This window comes from Mastigoproctus giganteus, chromosome 1, assembly GCF_048544385.1.
Source record: "Mastigoproctus giganteus isolate SK-2022 chromosome 1, ASM4854438v1, whole genome shotgun sequence".
Classification (NCBI taxonomy): Eukaryota; Metazoa; Arthropoda; class Arachnida; order Uropygi; family Thelyphonidae; genus Mastigoproctus; species Mastigoproctus giganteus.
In genome coordinates, this window is record NC_143575.1 from 119,052,980 (window position 1) to 119,078,993 (window position 26,014).

General features: G+C 38.5%; 1 protein-coding gene across 1 annotated transcript in view; it reads left to right on the forward strand.

The window, feature by feature from the left end:
* The window catches only part of LOC150091114 (propionyl-CoA carboxylase alpha chain, mitochondrial-like), a 1,103,107-nt gene that overhangs the window by 40,525 nt on the left and 1,036,568 nt on the right, over positions 1-26,014 (forward strand). The window contains exon 2 of the mRNA XM_090381963.1: positions 6,372-6,455. Within this exon, the coding sequence (XP_090238089.1) occupies positions 6,372-6,455 (84 nt within the window). The remainder of the gene's footprint in view (positions 1-6,371; positions 6,456-26,014) is intronic.

Sequence of the window (26,014 nt, forward strand, 5' to 3'; positions counted from 1 at the left end):
TTCTACATATGAGAAACAGTAACCTCAGAGTGACATATCAACTCTCTGGTACTACACTGACTGGTAGAGAATGAAAAGGACCTGGGGTAATTGTGCAGGCAGATATGAAGTTTTTTGAGCAGTGCTGATGGTCTGCAAGAGTTGCTCATAGTGTCTTGTCAATGATATACAGGAATTTTTCTAGCAGGGATAAGGAGATGATTATCCCCTTATATAAGGCAATGGTCAGGCCACAACTTGAGTATTGTATACAGGTCTGGAGGTCTCATTTTAAGAAGGATGTAGAGCTGTTAGAAAGAGTACAGAGACGGGCAACAAGATTAGTGAATGGAACAAAGGGTTGCTCTTACGAAGAAAGGTTTAAATTTTGCAAAATACTGGAGACTAGGCACCTGCGAGGTGATCTGATTGAGGTGTATAATGACTCTGATGAGTATAATAAGATACTGTACAGGGAAATAGAATGGGCCAGTAAATCAGGGAGTCTTATAATGGGGGATTTTAATTTCCCAGATATTGACTGGAATTTGTGGGTTGGTCACTCACACACTAGCAAGGCTTTTGTGGATTTATTGGATGATTGTTTTCTACACCAGCATGTTCGGGAGGCAACTAGAGGGAGTAATACTCTTGATCTGATTATCATTAGTGATTCTTCATGCATTAAGAATCTGCAGATAAAGGAACCACTAGGTGGCAGTGATCACAGTGTGCTGAAGTGGGATTTACTCAAGGAGGTAACTACCATCAGAGGTAAAGGGAAGGGTTTTTGCTTTCGTAAAGGCGACTATGATGGTCTGAGACAGTATTTAAATTCTATACAGTGGGACCAACTGATGATGTTATGGACTAATGTTATTAGTGGAGTTCCTCAGGGTTCAGCGTTGGGTCCATTGTTGTTTTCTGTATTTATAAATGATATTGATGGTGGTATATCAAGCTTAATGTCCAAGTTTGCAGACGATACAAAGGTTGGCAGGGTTGTTAAGGACACTACTGATGCTATGCTGCTGCAACATGATCTGGAAAGGTTGAGCAGATGGGCTGAGAGGTGGCAAATGAAGTTTAACATTGACAAATGTAAAGTACTACATATGGGAAACAGTAACCCCAGATCAACGTATCAACTCTGTGGTACTACGCTGACAGTTCTAGAGAATGAAAAGGACCTGGGGGTAATTGTGCAGGCAGATATGAAGCTCTGTGAACAGTGCAGACGAGCTGCAAGAGTAGCTCATGGTGTCTTGTCAATGATATACAGGAATTTTTCTAGCAGGGATAGGGATGTGATTATTCCCTTGTATAAGACATTGGTCAGGCCACACCTTGAGTACTGTATATAGGTCTGGAGGCCTCATTTCAAGAAGGATATAGAGCTGCTGGAACGAGTACAGAGAAGGGCAACAAGATTAGTGAATGGAACAAAGGGTTGCTCTTACGAAGAAAGGCTTAAGTTTTGCAAATTACTGAGTCTGGAGACTAGGCATCGGCGAGGTGATCTGATAGAGGTGTATAAGGCTTTGAATGGCTTGAGCATGCTCAATGCCAGTGGGATTCTTCCTCTTGCTCAGAATAATCACCTGAGAGGGCATAAATTCAAATTGAGGAAGGACGGATGTTGGATAGATGTGCAGAAATTTGCCTTTAGCCAGCGGGCAGTTGGTTTGTGGAATAGACTTCCATCACTTGTTGTTGAAGTTGATAGCCTAAACAAATTTAAGGCTCAGCTGGACAGGTATTCCGAATGAACGGAGGGGTGAAATGGGAGTAGTGTTTTTTTTTTTTTTTTTGGCTGATGCTGAATAAGCTTGCTTTCTTGCATCATATGCCTCTACCAATGCTAATGCTAATAAAGCCTTGAATGGTTTGAGCATGCCCAATGCTGATGGGATTCTTTCTCTTACTCAGAATAATCACCTGAGAGGGCATAAATTCAAATTGAAGAAAGACAGATGTTGGATAGATGTGCGGAAGTTTTCCTTTAGCCAGCAGGTAGTTGGTTGGTGGAACAGACTACCATCCTATGTTGTGGAAGTTGATAACCTAAATAAATTTAAGGCTGAGCTGGACAGGTATTTGGGACGAACGGAGGGGTGAAATGGGAGCAGTTTTTTTTTTTTTTTTTTGGTTGAAGGTGCATAAGCTTGCTTTCTTGCATCATGTGCCTCTACTAAAGCTAATATGATGATGTTGGTTTATTTATTGTTTTATGTGATCACAGGTGTTTCATGTTGTTGACAAGTTATACTGATATTCTTTAACTTTGACTGACACTCTTTACCATCCTCTGTAGTTTGCAATAAAGGGTCTGTACTCATTAATAAGTATATTTATATTACACTATATTGGAAATTTTTAATTATTTTACTTTTTGCCTTTGTTAACTGACATATGATGGGTTTCAAATGTGTTTTGAAATTTTGGGTTGAAAGAAAAAAGGTTGGGAACCACTAACCTAGACTGTCAAGTCCGTGAAGCCTGCCAGTCATCACAAAATTCATGGGGATCCTTGCCGATCACACGTTATAATATTAGTCAATAAACTATTATAAAATTAATCGTCAGAATGCCACTTCTGTGTAAGGCAGTGATATTGTCTCTTGGAGGATAATTTGATGAAACATCGTTATAGTTGTTAATATTAATCATTTCAATATTTTTTTGCTGTAAATACTTCAATACCTAATAAAAAAAAATCTTAATACTTTGTAGTGTTATTTTTTTATATTAAACCTTAGCTAAGTCATAGCTAATTTAAAAAATATATATATATTGAAAAATGTTGTCATATGCTGTGATTCCAAACTTTTAGGCGTGAGTGTAGATATAGAATGTAAAATAAAACAGCAGATTATTATTATTATTATTATTATTATTAGCTACATGGTTCAAGGAAGCCTGAGGCTTATGCTGCACCAGACAAAAAAAAAAAAAAAAATTCCCAACTTACCCTGAGAGAGAGAGAGAGAGAGAGAGAGAGAGAGAGAGAGTCAAAATTCAAAGGGAATCACCAAGAAAGAGAAGAATGATGATATCCAGCTGAGGACTCTGGGTGTGCCAAGCCCATACTCACCAGATGTGAGCTCTTGGAGATGGCAAGTGTATACTGAGTACTTTGCATACAGTAGCGGAGTTTACTGTATGTGTTGTGGTGCGGATGCGGAGCAGACTGCAGTCTTCATTTGACTTGTATTGCTTTATGGGTTTTTTTTTTTTTTTTTTTATGTAAACCCCAAACACGAGAGGTGTTAGAACCTATAGTACCTAGTACCGTGCTTGGGTTGGAGGTTGAGAAGACGAAAGAAGATATTTATTGACATTGGACTTGAACTTCTGTAGACTGTAATTTTCAGGAAATACATATGAAGGAAGATTGTTCCAGAAAACAGCAGTTGAATGAATAAACGAGGAAGAAGAAAAGTTGACTCTGTGAGTTTGAAGTTGGACAGTAAATGGATGTTGGCTGGTTGCAGCACGTGTTCGGACCATTTTGAAAGAGAGAGTGGGAATTATAGAAGCCAATTCAGAAGAACAGTGCCCATGGAAGTATCTGTAGAAGAGGCATGCAGCAGAAACAGTGCATCTATGAGAAAGCGAGTGGAGAGACTCTGTTAGAGATGAATCATTAATTAAACTAACTGCCCTCTTCTGAATGGAATCAAGAAGCCTGAGAGAGGTTTTGGGACACCACCCCAGATGTGGGAACAATATTCCATGGCAGGGCAGATTTGCGATTTATACAGAGTGAACAGCTGTTTGGAAGAAAAGTAACGCCGACAGTGAAAGAGAAAACCAAGTTTTTTAGATGCAGAGGAAGCAATATTTGTAATGTGCTTGTGCCAAGAGAGATTAGAAGTCAGGGTAATTCCCAAAAGAGATATATCATTTTGCCTAGAAATCGGAGTGTCACTAAAGATAAGCATAGGAGCAGAAGAATCCTTTTTTGCGAGATATAAGACAAGACTGAGTTTTAGGACTGAAATCAACTAAGTTGTCCTTGCCGCACTGGAGAATTACCTGAAGATCGGCATTTAAGGAATTGGTAGCAGATTTTCTAGAAGTTGAAGCTGATTGAGCAGGACAAGTTTTCTCAAAATGTAAAGTTGAATGCAATGTGCTATCATCGGCAAAACTATGGATAGGATTTCCAGTCAATGGAAGAAGGTCATTGATATACAAGAGGAAAAGAGTGGGGGAAAGAACTGAACCTTGGGGGACACCGGCATTAGTAGAGAAGTTAGAAGACAGAGAGCCATCTACCATCACCCTCAGTGAGCGATCAGAGAGAAAACTGGATAACCAATTACTAAACTAAAGTTGGCAAACCATAAGATGGAAATTTGTTTAGAAGACCTTTATGCCAAACACGATCGAAAGCCTTTGAGATGTCAAGAGCAACTACTTGTGTTTCACCAAACCTTTCCATTGAATTAGTCCATAAATGGGTAACATAAGGCAGCATATCACCAGTGGATCGACACCGACGGAATCCATACTGGCGATCGTTGAACAGACGGAAGGTTTCTAGGTAGTTTAAGAGTTGGCGGTTAATTGATTTCTCCATTACTTTAGAAAGAGTAGGAGTAATTGCAATGGGACGATAATTGGATGGGAGGGATTTGTCACCCTTTTTAGGAACTGGCTGGATATGAGAAAATTTCCCAGCAGAAGGAAAAACACCTTTGGAATAAGAGAGTGAAAAAAGGCGGCAAGGAATAGGAGTAAGTTCAGGAGCACAGGTTTTGAAAACAAGTGGAGAAATACCATCGGAACCTGGAGCTTTCTTAGCATCAAGATTCGTCAAAATCCTTCTGACATGCTTTTGACGGAAGACCACAGGAGGCATTAAATGGAGCGTGTTGGGAATGGTGGGAGGTGTTTTACCAAGATCATTAATACCTGAGTTGGAAAAAAAATGGGATGCTAGCAGGTCAGCTTTATCCTTCGCTGAAGTGACAACAGAACCATCTGGTTTGGACAGAGGTGGGAGCAGAGATGGGCAAAAGTTGCAGCCAATAGCTTTGGCAAGACACCAGAATTCTCGGCTACCATTAGGGCAAGAATCAACTTTTCTACTCTTAGCCTGTTCAAACTCTAGTAGGGACTGATTAATAACTGCTTTACAATTGTTGCGAGCTTTGGTGTAGGCAGAAAATGAAACTGAAGAATTAGAAACAAGCCAATTACGATATGCAACATTCTTCTCTTGAACAGCCTTAGCACATTTATTGGAAAACCAAGGTTTAGATAAAGGATGAGATTTTAAAGTGGTTTTTTGATTTTAAAGTGGATGAGATTTTTCCTGCAAGAATAATTTCACTGCCCCGATCTGAGCAAACGTTGACATCAGAAGTTTTGAAACAGTAATCCGACCAAGGAAAAGTAGAAAAGGAGTCTCACAGGTCATCCCATTTTGCATTCTTGTAATGCGAAACAATACGAGGTCTGGAATAGCCATGAGATAAAGCTTCCATTGGAGAAGAGACAATCACCAAGTTGTGAACTGAAGTACCTAAAGGACCTCTCACTTCGACCATATACTTAGAAGGGTTGTCTATGAGAAAATGATCAAGCGTATTGGCTGTATGATTAGGATTGTCCGGTATTATTGTAGGTAAATGAACAATCTGTGCAAGGTCATTAGTAATTGCAAAAGCCTCAGCATCTCGACCAGCTGGGTCAGTGTGACTAGAAAACGGAAGCCAGCTGGAGTTGTGAACATTAAAATCACCTAGGAAAATTACCTCAATGTTAGGAAAGTTTGACTGGAGAAAGTGAAGTTGCAAAGAGAGGAAGTCAAAGAGCTCCATGTGATTAGTGGAGTTGTGAGAATGGTAGAGACAACAGATGAATTTTACCCAATTGAGGTAGAGAGATTTTAAGCCAGAGAAGATCAAAGAGAGGAGATTCCAAATTGCCAAGTCTCTGACAGGGAATATCAGAACGAACATATGCACAAGTACCACCTTTGAGGCAAAAGGAATCATACAGCAAATAATTTGGGAATCAGAAATGAGCAGTAGTTGAATCAAACGATAATTGAGATTCTGTCAGAAAAAGAACATGGGGTTTGGCAGACTGCAAGTGGATAGGCAGACTGCAAGTGGATATTCACTTTATAAGTTCACATTTATCTGATAAAATTAACACTTATATTACTTTTTTTTGTTTTTTTTTAAAATTATTTTGTAGTACAATGTAGTTTTGTAGGTGAGTGTAATGAAACAGTTTTAACGTATAACTTTCAGTTATTGCTTCATCATTCAAATCATATAATATATGATTAATTACATTAAGGTAATATGCAAAAAAAAAAAAAAAAAAGAAAAAATATTGTATTTTATATATGTATCGTATCTTATATTTATCAGGTCTTAAATGGCATGCAGTTTGCATCAGGCATACATCGTTTTCACACACAATATTCAGTGGATCCAGTTGATGTCTCAGAAGAGGTATACTTTTGACAAATATTTATTTTTTTTAAAGTAGAAGTAATTTTTTTTGTTGTAATTTTTAGTTTTGTATTATGTTTTCATTTTTAACAACTTTTTTTTGTCATTTGTATTTTTCTAATTTCACTTTTATTAGCAGTATTAATGGCAACTTATGCAAGGAAGCAAAGCATATACAACAATATAAAAAAAAAAAAAAAGAAAGAAAGTATATTCGCTTAATTTTCCAATTCCTACCAAAATTTTTTTTGAAACTTTAAATATATTAAAACTACCCACTTCCACACACAGGGGTGTATTCAGGATGGGGGCCCTTTTGCGATGCCTTCTGAAAAATAAATTTGTAAATGTAATATATTATAGAATTTGTTGACTTGTAAATTGTTTTATCATCTCTGTATTGTTCAAATTGAGATAGAATTTGAAATTGTGCGCGAACCCGAGTGAGTCACCGGGCGCTTTTATAATGGTATTATTTGCGATTATAAACTAACTGCGCCAAACTACGGTAACAGACAACCGGTGATGACGACAGCGGCTTTGCTGCGGTGGCCGAGTAATAGGAGAGGACTGCTGACAGGCCGCAGTTCCAATCTGTTTTCTCTGGCGGTCATCCTGCAGTTAGTTTTTTTGTGTTATCTTCGGTTATCATCTTGGTGCCAGTAGCGTATTTATGCCCTTTTAAAAATGAATAAAAAACGAAAAAATCAACAAGAGCATCTTGTCTTCAATGAAGAGTGGAACACAAAATATTTTTTTGCTAACATAAATAACAAGCCAATTTTCTCATCTGCCGGGAGAGTATTTCAGTGTCGAAAGAGTACAATATTAAAAGACATTTCACTACTAAACATTCCGAATATGGTGCCAATTTAACTCCGGAAGCAAGAAAGAAAACTGCTGATGGATTGATTCAGAATTTATCTAGACAACAAAATGTGTTTACGTGGGTAACTAAGGAACAAGAAGCTACTGTAGAGGCAAGTTTTGTTATTTCTCATATAATTGCAAAAAGCAACAAGCCTTTTTCTGTTGGAGATTATATTAAAGAATGTATGACTGAAGCTTGTGGAATTATATGTCCTGACATTAAACACAAATTTGAGAATATAAGTTTATCTTGGTGAACCGTAGTAAGAAGAATTGAATGTATCGATACAAATTTGAATGAGCAATTATTATCAGTATTAGTATCCATAACATGGTACTCGATAGCTCTCGACAAAAGTAACGACCAAAATAATACTGCGCAGTTATTAATTTTCATACATGGATGTACCTCTAATTTTGAAATTATTGAAGAGCTTCTTTCAATGGAATCTCTAAAAGACCAAACAACAGGAGCTAATATATTTGAAAAAGTTGACAAATGCTTAACAAGATATAATTTACAATGTAACAAAATGGTAAGCGTAACAACTGACGGGTAAAAATGTTGGAGCATTAAAGAAAATTCAGGATAAAATTTGTGAAAATTATCCTGATTATAATTTAATTACAATTCATTGTATTATACATCAACAAGTATTATGTAAAAATGAACATGTCACATCTTAAAAGTTGAACATGTCACATCTTGTATTATTAAACTAGTAAATTTAATATGATCGAGGGCCCTGAAACACAGACAATTCATTAATTTTCTTCAAGATATTGAATCCGAGTACACAGATATTCCTTATCATGGCCAAATTCGATGGCTTAGCTTAGGAAAAGTTCTTCGGCGAGTATGGGATCTTAATGATGACATAATTTTATTTTTAAAACTGAAAAATATTATGGACTTGCCCGAATTAACTGATAATAACTGGATTTGTGATTTTGCATTTACCCTGGACATCGTGACACACTTAAATACTTTCAACACTGTGTTACAAGGGAAAAATTTATACGCCCATGATATGGTAAAAAGTTTGAATGGATTTAAATTAAAACTCCAGTTGTTCCTTCGACGTTTATTAATTAACAAGGTAGACCACTTTCCAACAATGAAGTTGCTGAAGATTCCAGAAAATAAATTTGAAAAATACAATCAGTCCTCGTTTATAGCACGATAGTTGTGTTCCTAGAAACCCTCGTGCAATATAAACAACAGGCCCTATGAGAAAAATAGTTAGGTGCCAACTACCCAAGATTGAACACATATTGGTAACCAAAACATTACCAAACACAATAAATAAAATCCGTAGCCAGGTGGGCAGGAGCGGCAGTGTGTAGCACATGCTTCTTGATGAAACCGGGGTTCGAGCCCGTGACCACCAAATACAGCGGATGCGGAAAGGTCAGGGAATGACCACCGCATATCCCCGGAGCAATATGGCCTTAGTTGCTAATGCTCCTAAAAACCAAATAACAAACAACAAACAAACAATAAATAATCGTAATAAAATACTTACGTATTTTATAATGATTAAAATATGTAATAAAAATATAATTTTTTATTATTATTATATTATATTTTAATATAATAAATAATATGTAAGTATTTTTTGCGAATAAAATACTTATGTATTTTATTACGACAATTACGTAATAAAATGTTGCTAATGCTTTTGCTTCTATCATAAGAAAACTTGTTTTTTGTTTGATTTTCTATCCAAATGGATGACAGCCGTTCCATCTCTTCCAATTCTTTGTGTCTTATTCTAATGGATTTTAATTACACTTTAAGTTGTTCCAGCAATGAAAGTTGTTTTTATTTTCTCTGCATTCTTTCTAATTCTTGGCGTTGCCTCATTTAGGCCTGTAGCATGTGCACATGGTCTTTCATTTCGCTCAAAGCGTTTCACAATTTCATATTTTTTCTCTATCGACAGAGGAGGACTGGCCATAAGCCTTACTGGGGAAACCCCGGTGGGCCAGAGCCCGGTGCGATTTTGGCCATAAACCATAGTACAAGGCCACTATAAATTTTCCCAGGTAAGAATTTTTGATCCAGTCCGCCTCTGTTTATCGATATTGCTTTTCTTTTTCTCTCTGAATCTGCAGTGTCTTAACCAGGACGCTTCCTTTTCACACCTTTTGAGTATTTTGCTCATTTTTAGGGAATAAAGCACAATTACAAAACGAGGAGGCGCTCTTGATACACATAAACAAAGCTGCGCGCGTGTAGCAACTGAATAAACAATACCGTAAAGACAGAGATACGCTATTAACACCTTACATTTTACTAAAGCACATTTCTAGGGGTTACTACCATAAAACAATAACAACAATTTCCAATTGCGTTCCTGCTAGTGGAATCTGTTATAAACTGGTAGTAAACTCGATCTAATTCCATTTGCGATTATACTGATAGCTGGAATTGTGTTAGTTTTTACGTTATTATGGTGAAATGTGTTTCCCTTTCACTGATATAAAAAACATAAATACATTTTCAGAATCTTCTCTTCATTCCTATCGTGTTGCGTTCGGTTGGGGTGATTCTGCGTTCGACTGCCATTTCTTATAAACACAAAGGCGAATCGTGCATAAGCCAATTCGGTTCGTGTTATATAAGATATCGTTTCCCCTATTTATAAATCGTGTATGATCGAATTCATGTAGTTTAAACACGTGTTATACGAGGACTGACTGTATTGTGAAATTATAAACTTTTTGAATGACAACTTTTCACGAAGATTTGGTGACTTACGAAAAATTGAGACAATTTTGGCAATAGTGGGCTACCCATTTTCAATAGAAATTGATAGTGCACTGAGTGAACCACAGCTTCAGATTATAGATCTGCAGTGTGATACTGATATAAGGGAATTGCACTGTCATGAGGAAATTGTAAATTTCACAATACAGTAAACCCCACTATTCGCGGTATCTGTATTCGCGGTAGCTGATTTAATATAAAATGAAACCTAAAAAAATGCGAATTTTAAAGCGCTGTGAACATTTTCCGCCATAAAAAAACATGGGCGTGGCTAAAATTATCTTTCCCGGTCAAAACAGTGCTCAGTGGGTGGAGGGGAGAGGGGTAACAAAATCGCGAACGTGGATGTTTCTCGCTAATCCTTATTCAGTATGTGTTATGCGCTTGTCATGGAACGTTTCGTCGTTTGCTTTAGCATTAGCATAGGCATTTGATGCAAGAAAGCAAGCTTATGCAGCATCAGCCAAAAAAAAAAAAAACCCACTTCCACTTCACCCCTCTGTTCGTTCGAAATACCTGTCCAGCTGAGCCTTAAACTTATTTAGGCTATCAACTTCCACGACAAGGGATGGAAGTCTGTTCCACTAACCAACCACCCACTGGCTAAAGGCAAATTTCTGCACGTCTATCCTACATCTGTCTTTCCTCAATTTGAATTTATGCCCTCTCAGGTGATTTTTCTGAGCTAGAGGAAGAATCCCATCAGCATTGAGCATGCTCAAACCATTCAAGGCTTTATACACCTCTATGAGATCACCTCGCTGGTGCCTAGTCTCCAGACACTGTAATTTACAAAACTTAAGCCTTTCTTCGTAAGAGCACTCCATTGTTCCATTCACTAATCTTGTTGCCCTTCTCTGTACTCGTTCCAGCAGCTCTACATCCTTCTTGAAATGAGGCCTCCAGACCTGTATACAGTACTCTAGGTGTGGCCTGACCATTGCCTTATACAAGGGAATAATCACCTCCTTATCCCTGCTAGAAAAATTCCTATATATAAGAAGAAGAAGAAGAAATCTTTATTGCATACAAAATGCATATGCCGTACACAATACCCTTCACGGCTACAAGCCAGGGGTTTACAGTAAAGGTTAATACAAGGTAAAAGTCTAATATAAAGGTTACAAAGGCTAATACACTGCAATAAACAAGGATGAGATAGGAGAAAAAATAATCTTATTACTAATTACACAAGTGTAATGAAATGAAAGCAAATGGAAAATTTACATATGAACGTAAATACACAACAGCATGTTATCATGCTAATTTATCCTCCAGGGAGCAGTCCTCTTACAGTGTTGGAGTCATCTGAGCAGGCGCAGAAAGTTGGAGCAATGTAGTGAGGGATCCATGAGAGTGATGGACAGGTCCTTGGGAGCAGGTTCTAATGCCCTGTGACATGGTCCTGAGAAGGAAGTCGATGGAGTAAGTTCTGCCTGCATTTTTGATCCAATGCGAACTTGTAGAGGTCGCCATCCGAGGAGTATACGTATTGCAGCATTTGCACGGGTATGAAACGATCGGATAACTTTAACCGGTTTGGGGTGGCCTGGAGGACTGGATTGGCCCGAAGGCTTGGGACCGGGATCCTCCAACCGCAGTTGGCCCAGAAGTCTGGGTGCGAAATAATGCCAACCATCATTTTTACAGAAAAGACGAGTCTTCTCTCATGGATAATGGCAGGAAATATCATGGACAATACACCATGAGCTACTCTTGCATGACCATTGCCTTGTAAAAAATGCCGACCAGGCTAGCCGAGTGGGTAAAGTACCTGCCCGGCAACCCAAAAGGTCGCGGGTTCAATTCCCGCCTCGGGCTTGGATCAAAGTACTGCAAAAAACCTTGGGAGGTGCAATATGGCCACAGAAGCCGATGCGCCAACAACCACCAAATCAATCAAAGCCTTGTAAAATGGGATAATCACCTCGCTGTCCCTGCTTACAAAATTCTTATATATCATTGACAAGACTCCATGACCTGCCCTGGCAGCCCATCTGCACTGCTCAGAAAACTTCATATCTGCCTGCACAACCACCCTCAGGTCCCTTTCATTCTCTACCACTGTCAGTGTAGTACCACAGATTTGATACGTTGCTCTGGGGTTGCTGTTTCCCATATGTAGTACTTTACATTTGTCAATGTTAAACTTCATTTGCCACCTCTCAGCCCATCTGCTCCACCTTTCCAGATCCTGTTGCAGCAGCATAGTGTCAGTAGTGTCTTTGACAACCCTGCCAACCTTCGTATTGTCTGCAAACTTGGACATTAAGCTTGATATACCATCATCAGTATCATTTATAAATACAGAAAACAATAATGGACCCAACAGTGAACCCCGAGGGACTCCACTAATAACATTAGTCCACGATGAGCAGTGTCCGTTGATTTCCACTCTCTGTCTTCTCCCCCTCAACCACCCCTTTATCCATAGCCGCAATTTGCCTCCAATGCCACACTGCTCCAAATTGTGCAGCAGTCTTCATGTGCAACAGTATCAAAAGCCTTTTTAACATCCAAGTACAGGCATACCTCGATTAACGTTACCTCTGATAACGAAGCTTCGATATAACGAAGTCGGCAATTTCAAGCCCCATTTAACATAAAAAAAATATTCCAGTTTAATCACCTGAAATCTAAACAAACTGAAGAAATTGCGGAAACCTTTGGGGCTTCTCGTGGTTGGTTCGAGAAATTTAAAAAACGGGCCAGGATTCATAGTGTAAAATTAACAGGAGAAGCTGCAAATAAGTTTCCAGTAAAACTAAAGGAAATAATTGAACGTGAAAATTTTCCAAATTTGGTGTTCAATGTTGACGAAAGCGGTTTGTTCTGGAAACGGCTACCAACAAAAAGCTTTATTTCTATTGAAGAAAAATCAGCTGCTGGGTTCAAAGCAGCCAAAGACCATTTAACGTTACTCGTTGGATCAAATGCCTCTGGCGATTATAAATTAAAATTGTTATTAGTTTACCATTCAGAAAATCCGAGGGCGTTAAAAGGTAGCATAAAAATGAATTTACCTGTAATATGGAAAGCAAATAGAAAAGCGTGGGTTACCAATGAGTTATTTACTGATTGGTTTGTTAACCACTTTTGTCCTGAAGTAAAACGGTATTGTCAAAAAAAAAACAACTTTGAAGAAAAAGCTCTTTTGTTGTTAGACAATGCTCCGGGACATCCTACTGATCTTAACACGTTGGACACATGCATTCCTGTCAAAGTTGTGTTTCTTCCAGCAAACACAACTTCTGTGATTCAACCATTGGATCAGGGAATAATAGCATCATTTAAAGCTTATTATCTGCGTCGAACATTAAGCAGTTTAACTGAACTAGAGAATAAAGAGGATATGACAGTTAAAACTTTTTGGAAAAACTACACCATTCAAAACATTGATAGTTCTTGGAAAGAAGTCACTAAGAAATGCTTAAATGGAGTTTGGCGCAAAATATGGCCAGAAGTTGTACTAGAAGAAGATAATAACATCCAAGAAATTAGAAATGAAGTTATCCAGATGGCTCAATCAATAGGTTTCGAAAATGTAGATGAAGAAGATGTTAGAAATTTATTGAATGCAGAAGATGATGGTTTTTCAATGGAAGATTTAGAAAACCTTGTTAGCAACGAAGACAAAGATAATGAAGACGAGGTTAAAGAAGTTCCTGCCAAAAAAGTGTTAACAACCAAAGATTTAAAAAGATGCTTAAATGACATTGAAAACGTTTTAAATTTTTTTAGTGAAAATGATCCTGATTTAGGAAGAAGTGTTATTGTTAAGCGATCAGTGTTAAATGCAATAACTCCGTATAGGCAATTGTTAAATGAAAGAGAAAAAGAGCATAAGCAATTAACTTTAGACTCATATTTTAAAATATGATTTCACTTTGTATGTAAGTTGACTGTTTATTTAATAAAACTTTTCTTTGTTCGAAAAAAAAAGCTTTTCATTTTCTTTACGTAGGAACGTATCCCTATTCTGGCCATTGTATTTTTACCTCTGAAAACGAAGTTTCGCTTAACGAAGTAATTTCGTGGAACGCATCCTATTCGTTATTCGAGGTATGCCTGTATATAATATCAAAGTTATTCCCTGCATCCAGTTCTTTTGTGACTGCATCATAGTATCCAATCAAGTTGATCAGGCAAGACTTCCACTTTACAAAACCATGCTGTGTCCGAGCTATAACTGAAGTCTTGTCTAGCTGATCCTGCAGTGCTTCTTTAACCACTGCCTCCATTAATTTTCCTGGAACAGAAGTTAAACTCACAGGTCTATAATTACTTGTGTCAGCCTTTGATCCTCCTTTGTGAATTGGGGTCACATTTGCACATCTTCAGTCTGTGGGTACATCCCCTGAATCCAAGGTAGCTCTCATAATTATGGCTAAGGGTTTGTTTACTTCCTTTTCTGCCTCCTTTAATATAACTGGATAGATCCCATCACCCCAGGTGCCTTTCTTGTCTTTATCTTCAACAATTTCTCCTCCACTTTACTTTCAGTTATTACAAGATTCTCTAGCTTACTGCCAGAGTTGAATACACCTCTGGCATTCTCCTCGCCGAATAACTCCTCATGTGTGAATTTCAATGCAAAATATTCATTTAGTTTGTTAGCTACCTGAGCAGGATCATCAACAGTTGACCCGTCGATATCAAGTGGACCAATCTGATTCATTCCCTTCCTTCTAGAGTTTACATAAGTAAAGAACTCTGCTGTTTTTCTTTGCATCCCTTGCCAAAGATTTCTTGTAATCTGCCTTCGCCTGCCTAACCTCCTTTGTAACTTGGTTACAAATCAACTTGTATCTATCATAGGCTTCTGTGTTAATTTGTATGTATCCCATTTTTCTTCTCTGGCATGTGTCTCATTAGTTTATCTGACATCCATTTAGGCCTAAACCTTGAACAATATTTCTTAGTTGGTATGTAAAGCCTAGTAGCTTCCAAAATAAGTTCTTTGAATGCGTCCCATTTTGAATTTGCTGTTGGTAACATCATCAGTTGGTCCCACTGTATAGAATTTAAATACTGTCTGAGACCATCGTAGTCGCCTCTTCGAAAGCAATAACCGTTCCCTTTACCCCAATGGTAGTTACCTCTTTGAGTAAATCCCACTTCAGCACACTGTGATCACTACCACCTAGTGCTTCATTTATCTGCAGATTCTTAATATGTGAAGAATCACTACTGATAATCAAATCAAGCGTATTACTCCCTCTAGTTGCCTCCCGAACATGCTGATGTAGAAAACAATCATTCAATAAATCCAAAAAAGCCTTGCTAGTGTGTGAGTGACCAGCCCCCAAATTCCAGTCAGTGTCTGGGAAATTAAAATCTCCCATTATAAGACTCTCTGGTTTACTGGCCCTCTATTTCCCTGTACAGTTCCTTATTATACTCATCAGAGTCATTAGGCCTATAGCACACTGTACTCTCAATTTTGATCTCCCAATGCTTATGTCACACTAAACTGACTCGACACTGCACTGTCCAGCTATGTCGACTGGCTTCCCTTCCTTGGATTTTGTGTGTTTCTTAACTAATAGCATAACCCCTCCTCCTTTCCTATCCTGTCTATCCTTTCTGTAGATGTTGTACTCCCCAAATTCCAGTTCTGCCTTCCTTATATCTGTGTGACACCACGTCTCTGAAATCCCAACAATATCTGCCTTTTGTTTCAAGCAATACCTGAAATTCATCAAATTTATTTACTAAACTCCTAGAACTGGTGTACACGAAAGTATACGTGCACCTGTTTATATTCTTAGCTACTCTAACACAACCCATATGTTTACTTGTACCGCAACAACTCCCAGCAGTCTCTGATATATCCTGCATCTTGTTTCTCAGGCTTCTGTTCATTCCAGTAGAAGCAGTGCAAGAATGTCTTTCACCTCTGCCAGTGGCTACTGTTAATCTATTAGTCTTTGTCTCCTCCCAAGCTAGCAGTTTCCGACCCACCTGACACTGCCTCGATAGCATCAGCAAATATTCTTGCACCCTTTCTATTTAAGTGTATCCCGTCCCTATAGAAGCAGTCTCTCTTGTTAACAAGTACAGTCCAGGCTGAAAAAAATTCTACCCCTTGAGCCTTGCACAATCTTTCCAGGGCCGAATTGATGGACAGGGCTCTCATCATATACTCCCTCCTATCGTGTCTGGGCAGAATTGCAGACACTCAAATTCAACCCTAATTCACGGCTTTTTTTTTCAACAGTGACCTGTAGTTTTTATGTAATTCTGACGGTCTCCTACTCTTGATATCATTAGTGCCAATGTGTACAACTATATCACCTTTTGTGCCCTTAAAAGATGATATCCGCTTTTAATTTATATGCTTATAAATTGAATAAATTTATCAATTTATAAATTGATATGCTTACATAAGTGATAAATCTACTGTTTTGCATTGTAAAACAGACTTTTTCGAGTATGTTAACGGAAGAAAGTGACTTTATTGCAGACAAGTTCTTTCTAACCCGTACAAAAATATGGCTATGAATAAGGGAAATGTGAAAAGATCAAACAAGGTGATGACATTAGTGAATAAAATTGAGTTATTTGATAAAATTTCTAATGGTGAAAGTGGCAAAACATTATAAAATCAATGAGTCAACGGTCAATCAATCAAGAAATCGGAAGAAAAAATCTGCCGCAGTGTCTGTGAAAATGCTCTAATTGCTTCAAATATTTGCTCTGTAACTCATGATGTTAAATTAGAAAAAATGGAAAAAGCTTTAAATCTGTGGATAGAAGACCGAACTCTAAATAAAATTCCGTTAAGTTCACTCATCATTCATGAAAAGGCAAAACTCCTATATCAACACTTTAGTGAAACTGGTGATAGCACTGGCGGGATAAGTTTTTTAGCTAGCAAAGGCACTGGTTTGAAGGATTTGTTTGAAATTTCTAATAAATATTACATTTAATATTAAATTGTTTCTTATTTTCATTTCGATGCCATATGCTTGCATTTCACTAGTCATATTATGAAGGTACCTATAATACATACATAGACAAAATTTTAGACTAGTGTATCTTATATATTTTATACTTTGGAACAGAACCTCTTTAATATTATGGGAGCCATAACTCAGTATTTGTGTTTTGGCATTTCTGAGGAACGTTAACCCACGCGAATAGCGCGGGTTTACTGTACTCTTAATTCCGACAAATTCGACGAGCTTAAAAGATTTTTGCCCAAAAAAATGTTGGTTATTTTTGGATCAACCTATATATGTGAACAAACGTTTTCCATCATGAATCTAACTAAAAATTCTTTACCATCAAGCATCACCGATGAACATTTACAAGCAGTGTTAAGAATCTCAACTACAAAATTAACACCCGAAATTAAAAAAAATGGTAAAAGATGTAAAACAGTTCCATTCATTTCATTAAATTCATGGTTGTTAGAGAATAACTTTTATGTTATACAGGGTGTCTCAAAAATATTGGTACAAACGTTTAGGGGAGGTAGGTAACATCTAAAGGAATGTGAATCGCATAAAAGGTGGTAGATGACTTTCATCAACCGGTGAAATACCACCACTTTGCTTATTGGAGGCTTGACGTGGTGAAACCCATGTTTAGTCTCTAGAGCAAAGTTTCCGGCATTCCGTTGCCCCATACTTCTCCTTCAACCCATGCATGGTACTAAGTACTATAGGTTTTGATACCTTTCGTGTTTGGGGTTTTCATAAAAAAAAAAAAAAAAAAAAAAAGGAACCCGGAAACGTAACCGTAAGTCGGTAGACAGCGCTGTTCATCAGTTCGCGAGAGGGAAAATTTCTGGTTTACTCATTCAAGCAGTAGTCGCCTCACGAAGAGCATGCATCGATATACGAACTGTGAGCTGGCAGACATGCACCTAGTGTATGGATTAGCAGAGGGCAATGGACAAGCCGCTCATCGAATTTATGGAGAACGCTTCCCAGACCGACATGTACCAGACAACCGTTTGTTTGCGCGTGTGCATCAAAATTTGTGCGATTATGGGTCATTTAGAGGTAACAGGAGTAGTGCGGTCAGACCCCATTTGATGCGAACTCCCGCCATGGAAGAAAGTGTGTTGAATGCCGTCGAGAATAATCCTAGTACCGGCACATGTGCCGTTGCCTCTGCCTTAGGAGTGTCTCGTTGCAGTGTACGCCGTGTCTGGCATGACGATTCCTTACACCCCTTTCATCTCCAAAGGGTTCAGTTACTGCTCCCCCAAGATCATCCTGCATGTGTGGCTTTTGCGCAGTGGTTTCTCCAAGAAAGTGTTCAAGACTTGAATTTTCCAGCCTATGTTTTGTTCACGGATGACGCTTATTTCACTCGGGAAGGCTTATTCAATCAGCACAATTCTCATGTGTGGGCTCACGACAACCCATACGGTGTGAGACTCCATGCGGCACAACATCGCTTCGCAATAAATGTGTAGGCGGGTATGGTCGGTGACTGCTTAGTCGGCCCATGCCTGTTACCATCCCGCATGAATTACGCTAAATATCGGATCTTTCTTGAACAAGTTCAACCAGGGTTACTTGACGATGTTCCACAAATGCGAGACGCAACATTTGGTTTCAGCATGACTGGGCGTCTGCCCATTATGGAAGGGGGTGTTCATGACCATTTGAACAGGCGTTTTGGGTGTCGATGAATTGGCCGTGGTGGACCCATTGACTGGCCCCCACACTCACCTGATTTATCGAGCCTTGATTTCTTTCTGTGGGGGGGGGGCCCTCAAATCTATCGTGTATGAATCGCCTGTGGAGGTGGAAATGGATCTTGTGGCGAGACTCGCCTGCGCTGCTGCTACTGTCAAAGAAACTCCAGGTGTGTTCGATCGTGTCTGCCAATCCATGCTGCGCCATTGTCACACATTCATGGCGTCTCATGGTGGAACCTTCGAGCATCTGTTGTAACATCATGAAATGCATCCATCTCGTACTCCATTGTTAATCTTCTTCTTCAAGAGGAGTGTTTCCATTTACAATGGGTTTCCTCAGCCTACAAGTTATTTCTTGTTAGGAATTTTTTCTCACCATAAAGTGCGGTTCAAGGTGTCTTGGTCGGTTAAGCCTCGGGCTGTCATGCACTCCCGTACTCCATCCATCCATCCATCCATGTCCTCCTAGGTCTTCCTCTTCTCCTTCTTCCAGGAGGTATCCATTCCAGGATAGCCTTTGGATATCTGTTTTCTTGCATCCGTTTTACATGTCCATACCATGTGAGATGCTTTTCTTTGATGGTGTCAATAATAGTCTTTCTCACTTCATTCCGTTTTCTGTCTCTTCTAGAAGTTCCTGCTGAGCGTCTCCAAAAATCCATTTCTGTGGAGAGCAATTTGTTTTCTGCTCGCCTATTCAATGTCCAGGTTTCCTCTCCATGCAACAGAAGACTTTGTACATTGTTGATATTATGTCAAATAAATGTTTGCCACTAATTACTGTCTTCTGTCATTTCTGCTTCTTGTGCCTCTGCTACTAGTTTCCCGTGACGTTTCCGGTTATGGGTTCCTATGCGATTCACATTCCTTTAGATATTACCTACTTCCCCTAAACGTTTGTACCAGTATTTTTGAGCCGGCACCTCCGTATCCAGGTGGGAAGGAGCAGCACACGCTTCTTGATTAGACTGGGGTTCGAGCCGTCACCACCAAATACGGAGGATGCTGAAAGGTCAGGGAATGACCACCGCATATCCCAGAGCAATATGGCCTTAGTTGCTAATGCTCCTGAAAACCAAATATTAAGAGCAATCAATATTTTTAAGACACCCTGTATTTCTTCTTCATGATAACAAATTATATATATCTAAAAATAGTATTTTATGTGTGGCCCACCTTCTTTTTGAATTCCTAATGTGGCCCTTCAGCCAAAAAGTTTGCCCAAGCCTGATTATATCTGTTCTGTTTTTACTTGTGGTGGGAAAATTTGTTGCAAAGTTACTTGATGGAGAAACTGGAGAAACGAGAGTGAAAAACGAAACAAAACAATTCAGCCAATCAGATATTTTCATTTTGCTGTATTGAACAAGAAAGAAAGTTCTGCAGCTCTTATCAAGCATCATGTACTATTCTGTGATTCTAAATTTTCAAGTGTAGTGATTTGCACAAAAAAAATTCGCCCATTACCATTACAACCATTCTTTTCTAACCTGTGATAGAAAGGCTGAAAATGTAAGTAAATTTATTATTCCAGTTTTCATTAGTTTACATGATGGGCTATTCACAAATTTTGAATGATCCATGATGTCGGCAGTCTTAAATGTTGTCCAGTTTTGACACTAATATATGTTACTCGTTGCTGTAAATAAATTATTATTTTTTTACTATTCTTTGCATTTTGTTACCGAACGATCTGTAATTTTGTTATTTTGTTACTATGGTGTTAGTATTTTTTATTTTTTTTTTAATTGAATCCTGTTGATGGATCATTTACAGATTAAAAAAAGTTGAATTTCAAAAAATTATTTTTTGAAAAAAAAAAAAGTCCTCACTTTTTTTCCTTTTGCACTCAGTAAGCGATGAATCACATCTCTGAATAGAGAAGTGTGCATTGATTTGTTTTATGTTTTCAATGCAATGCCAACTTTGTAGTGATTCTGTAATAAGTGATTTTATGAATGAATATCGTGTTTTATATTCCAGGTGACCACACAGTCACAGCACCTTGTATTCTCCCTACCTTGTGTAGGGAGAATACAAGAAATGGCACAGTACTTAACAGTCACGGGCATGGGCACCGGTAGAATATTTTGCAAGGTAGTGCACATTCCTTTTTTTTTTTTTTTTAATTAAGTAAAGCAGCCACTAGCCAAAAAAATCTGGCAAATCCACCATGTGGGAATAAATTTTTTGTCACCATTCAAATACATTATCAAATATTTTAATTAAGTTGAGTTTGACGGATTTATATGTATAGCCGAACCAACTTTTCTTGATCGGTTTAATGTTTCAATAAATTAATGAAAATATTAAAGATTGTGTATTCCTTCGAAATCCACTTGCACCATGCTGCCGGCACCCATGGTCACAGGGTTGAACCCCGGTCACTCATGGTATGTATACTTATGTACCCTTGTGCCTGATCACTCAGCTCCGGTAGCTTTGATATAAGTGAATTTATTATTCCAGTTTTCATAAGTTTACATGATGGGCCATTCACAAATTATGAGTGGTAAGTGACGTCGGCACTCATCAAACATTGTACAGTTTGCGATACTAATGTATGTTACCCATTGTGTAAGATATTTTTATTTATTATTATTTTTTGCTATTCTTTGCATTTTGTTGCAATTTGACAGAATGATTTGTAAGTTTATTACTGTGATATCAGTAATTTTTTTTTTTTTTTTTTTATTGAAAATTCATTGTTGGGTCATTTACAGATCAGAGAAAAATATTATAATATGAATTTCCACCAGTCACTCAGAACTCAACTTCCTTTCTTTGAAATTCGACTTTCTGCAGTCTAACTTTCCTAATATAGAGGGTCGCTTTGCTGGTTCACTTTTCAAATTACTGCCCAAAACAAAGATGCAGTAACTTAAATCGTTTCCACATACAAAAACCACATGAATAGGTTTAACAGAATTTGACGAAAACTTGTCATTTTTCATTTGTGATGATTCAGTTACTCTGAGTAGGTAACTAATTTTTTTTTTTGCGTATAAATTTTCATATTAAACTATAGTGTGTGATTTTGCCCCTTTTTGAAAATGAGCAAAAAATATAGTCAACACTTTCATGATCATTGGCTCAAAGACTCTAAATATAAGAACTGGCTCTGCAAATTAGACGATGATTATTTAAAATGTTTTTGTAAAAATTGTAAATACATGCTGACAGCCGAATTAAGTGATATTGAAAGGCACCATAATACAAATGAAAGACAAGAAAGCCGAAGAGCCCTTTAGTTTTCAGCATCAGAGAGTATTGCCATTCAAGAAAATTGGCGATACAGAATGTGCAATGGCATAAAGCAGCACAGCATTTTTTGTAGGGGGTGGAGGTTTTGTGGGGCCTGAAACTTATACAATTTTTGGGGCCCTTTATAAGAAAAATAATGCAAAATTTCTTTGTATTTTTCTTAAAGCTGGTGACGACTCAAACCATGGATGCTGGCTGCATGGTGCTGTAAGATACATATCTTATGTATTATTATTATTTTTGTTGGAATTGAAGGTTTTTATTTGTTCTGATTGGAATTATATAAAACTGGTTGGGAAAAGAATGTAATCACATCAATAGGCACTTGGCGAGTTGGTTGAGATAGGGCATGGATTAGCGCTGTCAATGGGGGCAGTTCAGTCTACGAACAGGACAATTGTAGTTTCAGTTGTAGACTGTTTTGTTTACGGTAAATAGAGCAGGAGCTGCACTTGAGGTAATTGAACAAAGTAAGAATGGAGGCAGAAAACAAAGGGACCGATATGAGAGGGACCATTTTAGAAATATACAGGGTGTCTCAAAAATATTGGTACAAACGTTTAGTGGAGGTAGGTAACATCTAAAGGAATGTGAATCGCATAGGAACCCATAACCGGAAACGTCACGGGAAAGTAGTAGCAGAGGCACAAGAAGCAGAAATGACAGAAGACAGTAATTAGTGGCAAACATTTATTTGACATAATATTAACAATGGAGTACGAGATGGATGCATTTCATGATTACAACAGATGCCCGAAGGTTCCACCATGAGACGCGATGCATGGGTGACACCGATGCAGCATGGATTGGCGGACACGGTCGAACACACTTGGAGTTCCTTTGACAGTAGCAGCAGCGCAGATGAGTCTCGCCACGAGATCCATTTCCGTCTCCATAGACGATTCATACATGATAGATTTGAGGCTCCCCCCACAAAAAGAAATAAAGGCTCGATAAATCAGGTGAGCGTGGGGGCCAGTCAATGGATCCACCATGGCCAATCCATCGACGCCCAAAATGCCCGTTCAAATGGTCACAAACACACCTTCCATAATGGGCAGGCACCCCGTTATGTTGAAACCAAATGTTGCATCTCACATTTGCTGGAACATCGTCGAGTAACCCTGGTAGAACTTGTTCAAGAAAGATCCGATATTTAGCATAGTTCATGCGGGATGGTAACAGGTGTGGACCGACTAAGCAGTCACCAACCATACCCGCCTACACATTTATTGCGAAGTGATGTTGTGCCGCATGGGAGCGCACACACTGTGTGGGTTGTCGTGAGCCCACACATGAGCATTGTGCTGATTGAATAAGCCTTCCCGAGTGAAATAAGCCTCATCCGTGAACAAAACATAGGCTGGAAAATTAAAGTCTTGAACACTTTCTCGGAGAAACCACTGCGCAAAAGCCACACGTGCAGGATGATCTTGGGGGAGCAGTAACTGAACCCTTTGGAGATGAAAGGGGTGTAAGGAATCGTCGTGCCAGACACGGTGTACACTGCAACGAGACACCCCTAAGGCAGCGGCAATGGCAAGTGTGCCGGTAGTAGGATTATTCTGGACGGCATTCAACACACTTTTCTCCATGGCGGGAGTTCGCGTCGAACGTGGTCTGCCCGCACTACTCCTGTTACCTCTAAATGACCTATAATTGCACAAATTTTGATGCACACGTGCAAACAAACGGTGGTCTGGTACATTTCTGTCTGGGAAGTGTTCTCCATAAATTCGTTGAGCGGCTCGTCCATTGCCCTCTGCTAATCCATATACATGTCTAGCCAGCTCACAGTTCGTATATCGATGCATGCCCTTCGTGCAGCGACTACTGCTTGAATGAGTAAACCAGAAATTTTCCCTCTCATGAACTGATGAACAGCGCTGTTTACCGACTTACGGTGACGTTTCCGGTTATGGGTTCTTATGCGATTCACATTCCTTTAGATGTTACCTACTTCCCCCTAAACATTTGTACCAATATTTTTGAGACACTCTGTAGAGCGGTTATGGCTGGTAGGGAGGCAACCGTTAAGTAATGGCCTCCTTGGGACACACCCCCCACAAGAAAATGCTAGCGCTCTGAAGAGGGAAGGTCCGGAGCTCTAGTGCAGCAAGGATTAGAGTTTTAAAAGTGAAGAATATAGAGGTCGACCCTTATAAATTTCAAGGGTGGTGACAAAAGGGATAAGTGTACAAGGATTGCTAGAAGAAGTGTTCTAGAAGTCTCTAAGCATCCAAATGTCTCTGCTATGAATAAAGTAGCCTAACCAACCAGAACAGTGCCGAGACAATGAAAAGAGAATTGAATGAATTAGGAGGAGGATGCTGGAAGTGAAATTGATGGTGATTGGTCAGGAAAGGAGGAAGAAACAAAAAGGAGAAACAAGGAGAGAGAATTTTTTTGGAGTTTGGTTGGGAAAAGGTCTGGTTCTAGTTTGGAAAAAGGTGTGGAAGGAGGAGAAAAGAAAGTGTTATGAAAAGGTAGAGGAGTTTTTGGTAAAGGAGTGTGGGAAGTAATTAGTGGGAAACTGTGTAAAGTCTGTGAAGGAAAAGGTATGCATAAGGAAAAAGAGTGAGACAACGAGGAGCATGAAAGATCTTCTATATGCAGGAGAAGGAGCTGCACCTAGATTGGGACCCCCTTTTTTGGTAGCTGTGTAGGAAGGAGAAAGCCATGTCTGTGCTATGCAGAAGTCCATAAGGAAGACGGCAGATTGAAGGAATCCAGGAGGAAGGAACACTATCGAGGAAAGGAAGGAAGAGGAAGCGAGTAGGAAAAGTAAGTCCTCTGAAATATTGTTTGTTAGTCTTAAAAGTAATATGCAGGACTGATAAGTTGATTTGTGTAAATTAATATAGAAAAGGAACAACCATATTGAGGAGTGAGAAAGAGTTTGTTACCTTTCTGTGACAAAGTGGCAAGTGTAGAGCTATAAGTTTGAAGGTACTATTTATCCTAAAGAAGCAAATGTTTTAGTGAAGAAATCACTCTTGTTAACAATCTATAGGAATCTGTGGACAAAAGAAGGTCATGTATTGAAGTTAATGTACAAGGGTATATGGAGAAAGAGTGATTATAATGTAATTTTTGTGTACATTTAGTTATATGTTTAGAAAATGTAACATTTGTATAAAAAGGGAAGGAATTATACGAGAGAGTTAAAATTTTATAGATAGGAGGAAGAAGCAGGTGATTATATGCTTATAGTTAATTAAGAAATTGTAATATTCATGAGATGTATGTTGTGTAATAAAACTTGTTATTTTTATAATATAAAAAAATGTCCGATCTTTAAGTAAAATACATACAGCTCTATAGAAACAACTTTAGCATCTTTGAAAGAAAGGAAGAAATAAGAAAATGCTTATTACATGGAGCCTTCTGATTAAGGATACAGTGCAGTCAGGCAGTTTGTGGACCTTGGAGGGGAGTGAAGATCCCAGTTGTTGAATTTAAACTTACAGAAACAGGCCATTGAAGTTCCACGGTAAGTGGATTACTTCAAAATCCAAAGGTGGTGCACTTGCACTGTTGGAACTGGGTATTTCTCTTATTTTAATTCTTTATTTACTTCTTTGTACATATGAGAAATACCTGGTTCCCACACCTTCGAACCTGGTTCGAAGTAATCCACAATTTTTAATATTTTCATTAATTTATTGAAACAATACAAATTCTTTCTTTCAAAATACTTACTAGTACTTTCTCCCACCGATCACGAAACGTTGGCTTGGTTGTACACGTAAATCAGCCAAACTTGACTTAATTGCATGTATTTGAATATTTGGTGAATAAAAAATTTGTTCCCACATGCACCACCTTGCAAAATTGCTGGCGCCCATGACTCCAATGCAGAACTGATAAGTTGCAGGACGGAGGAGAAGTCGGAATGGAAAGAGACAGCAGTGTTAACCAATTGTGGTTAAAATATCTTACTTTTGCAAATCTTACAAGGGTAGGGCCCCTCCCAGGGTTGCAGGGGCCCAT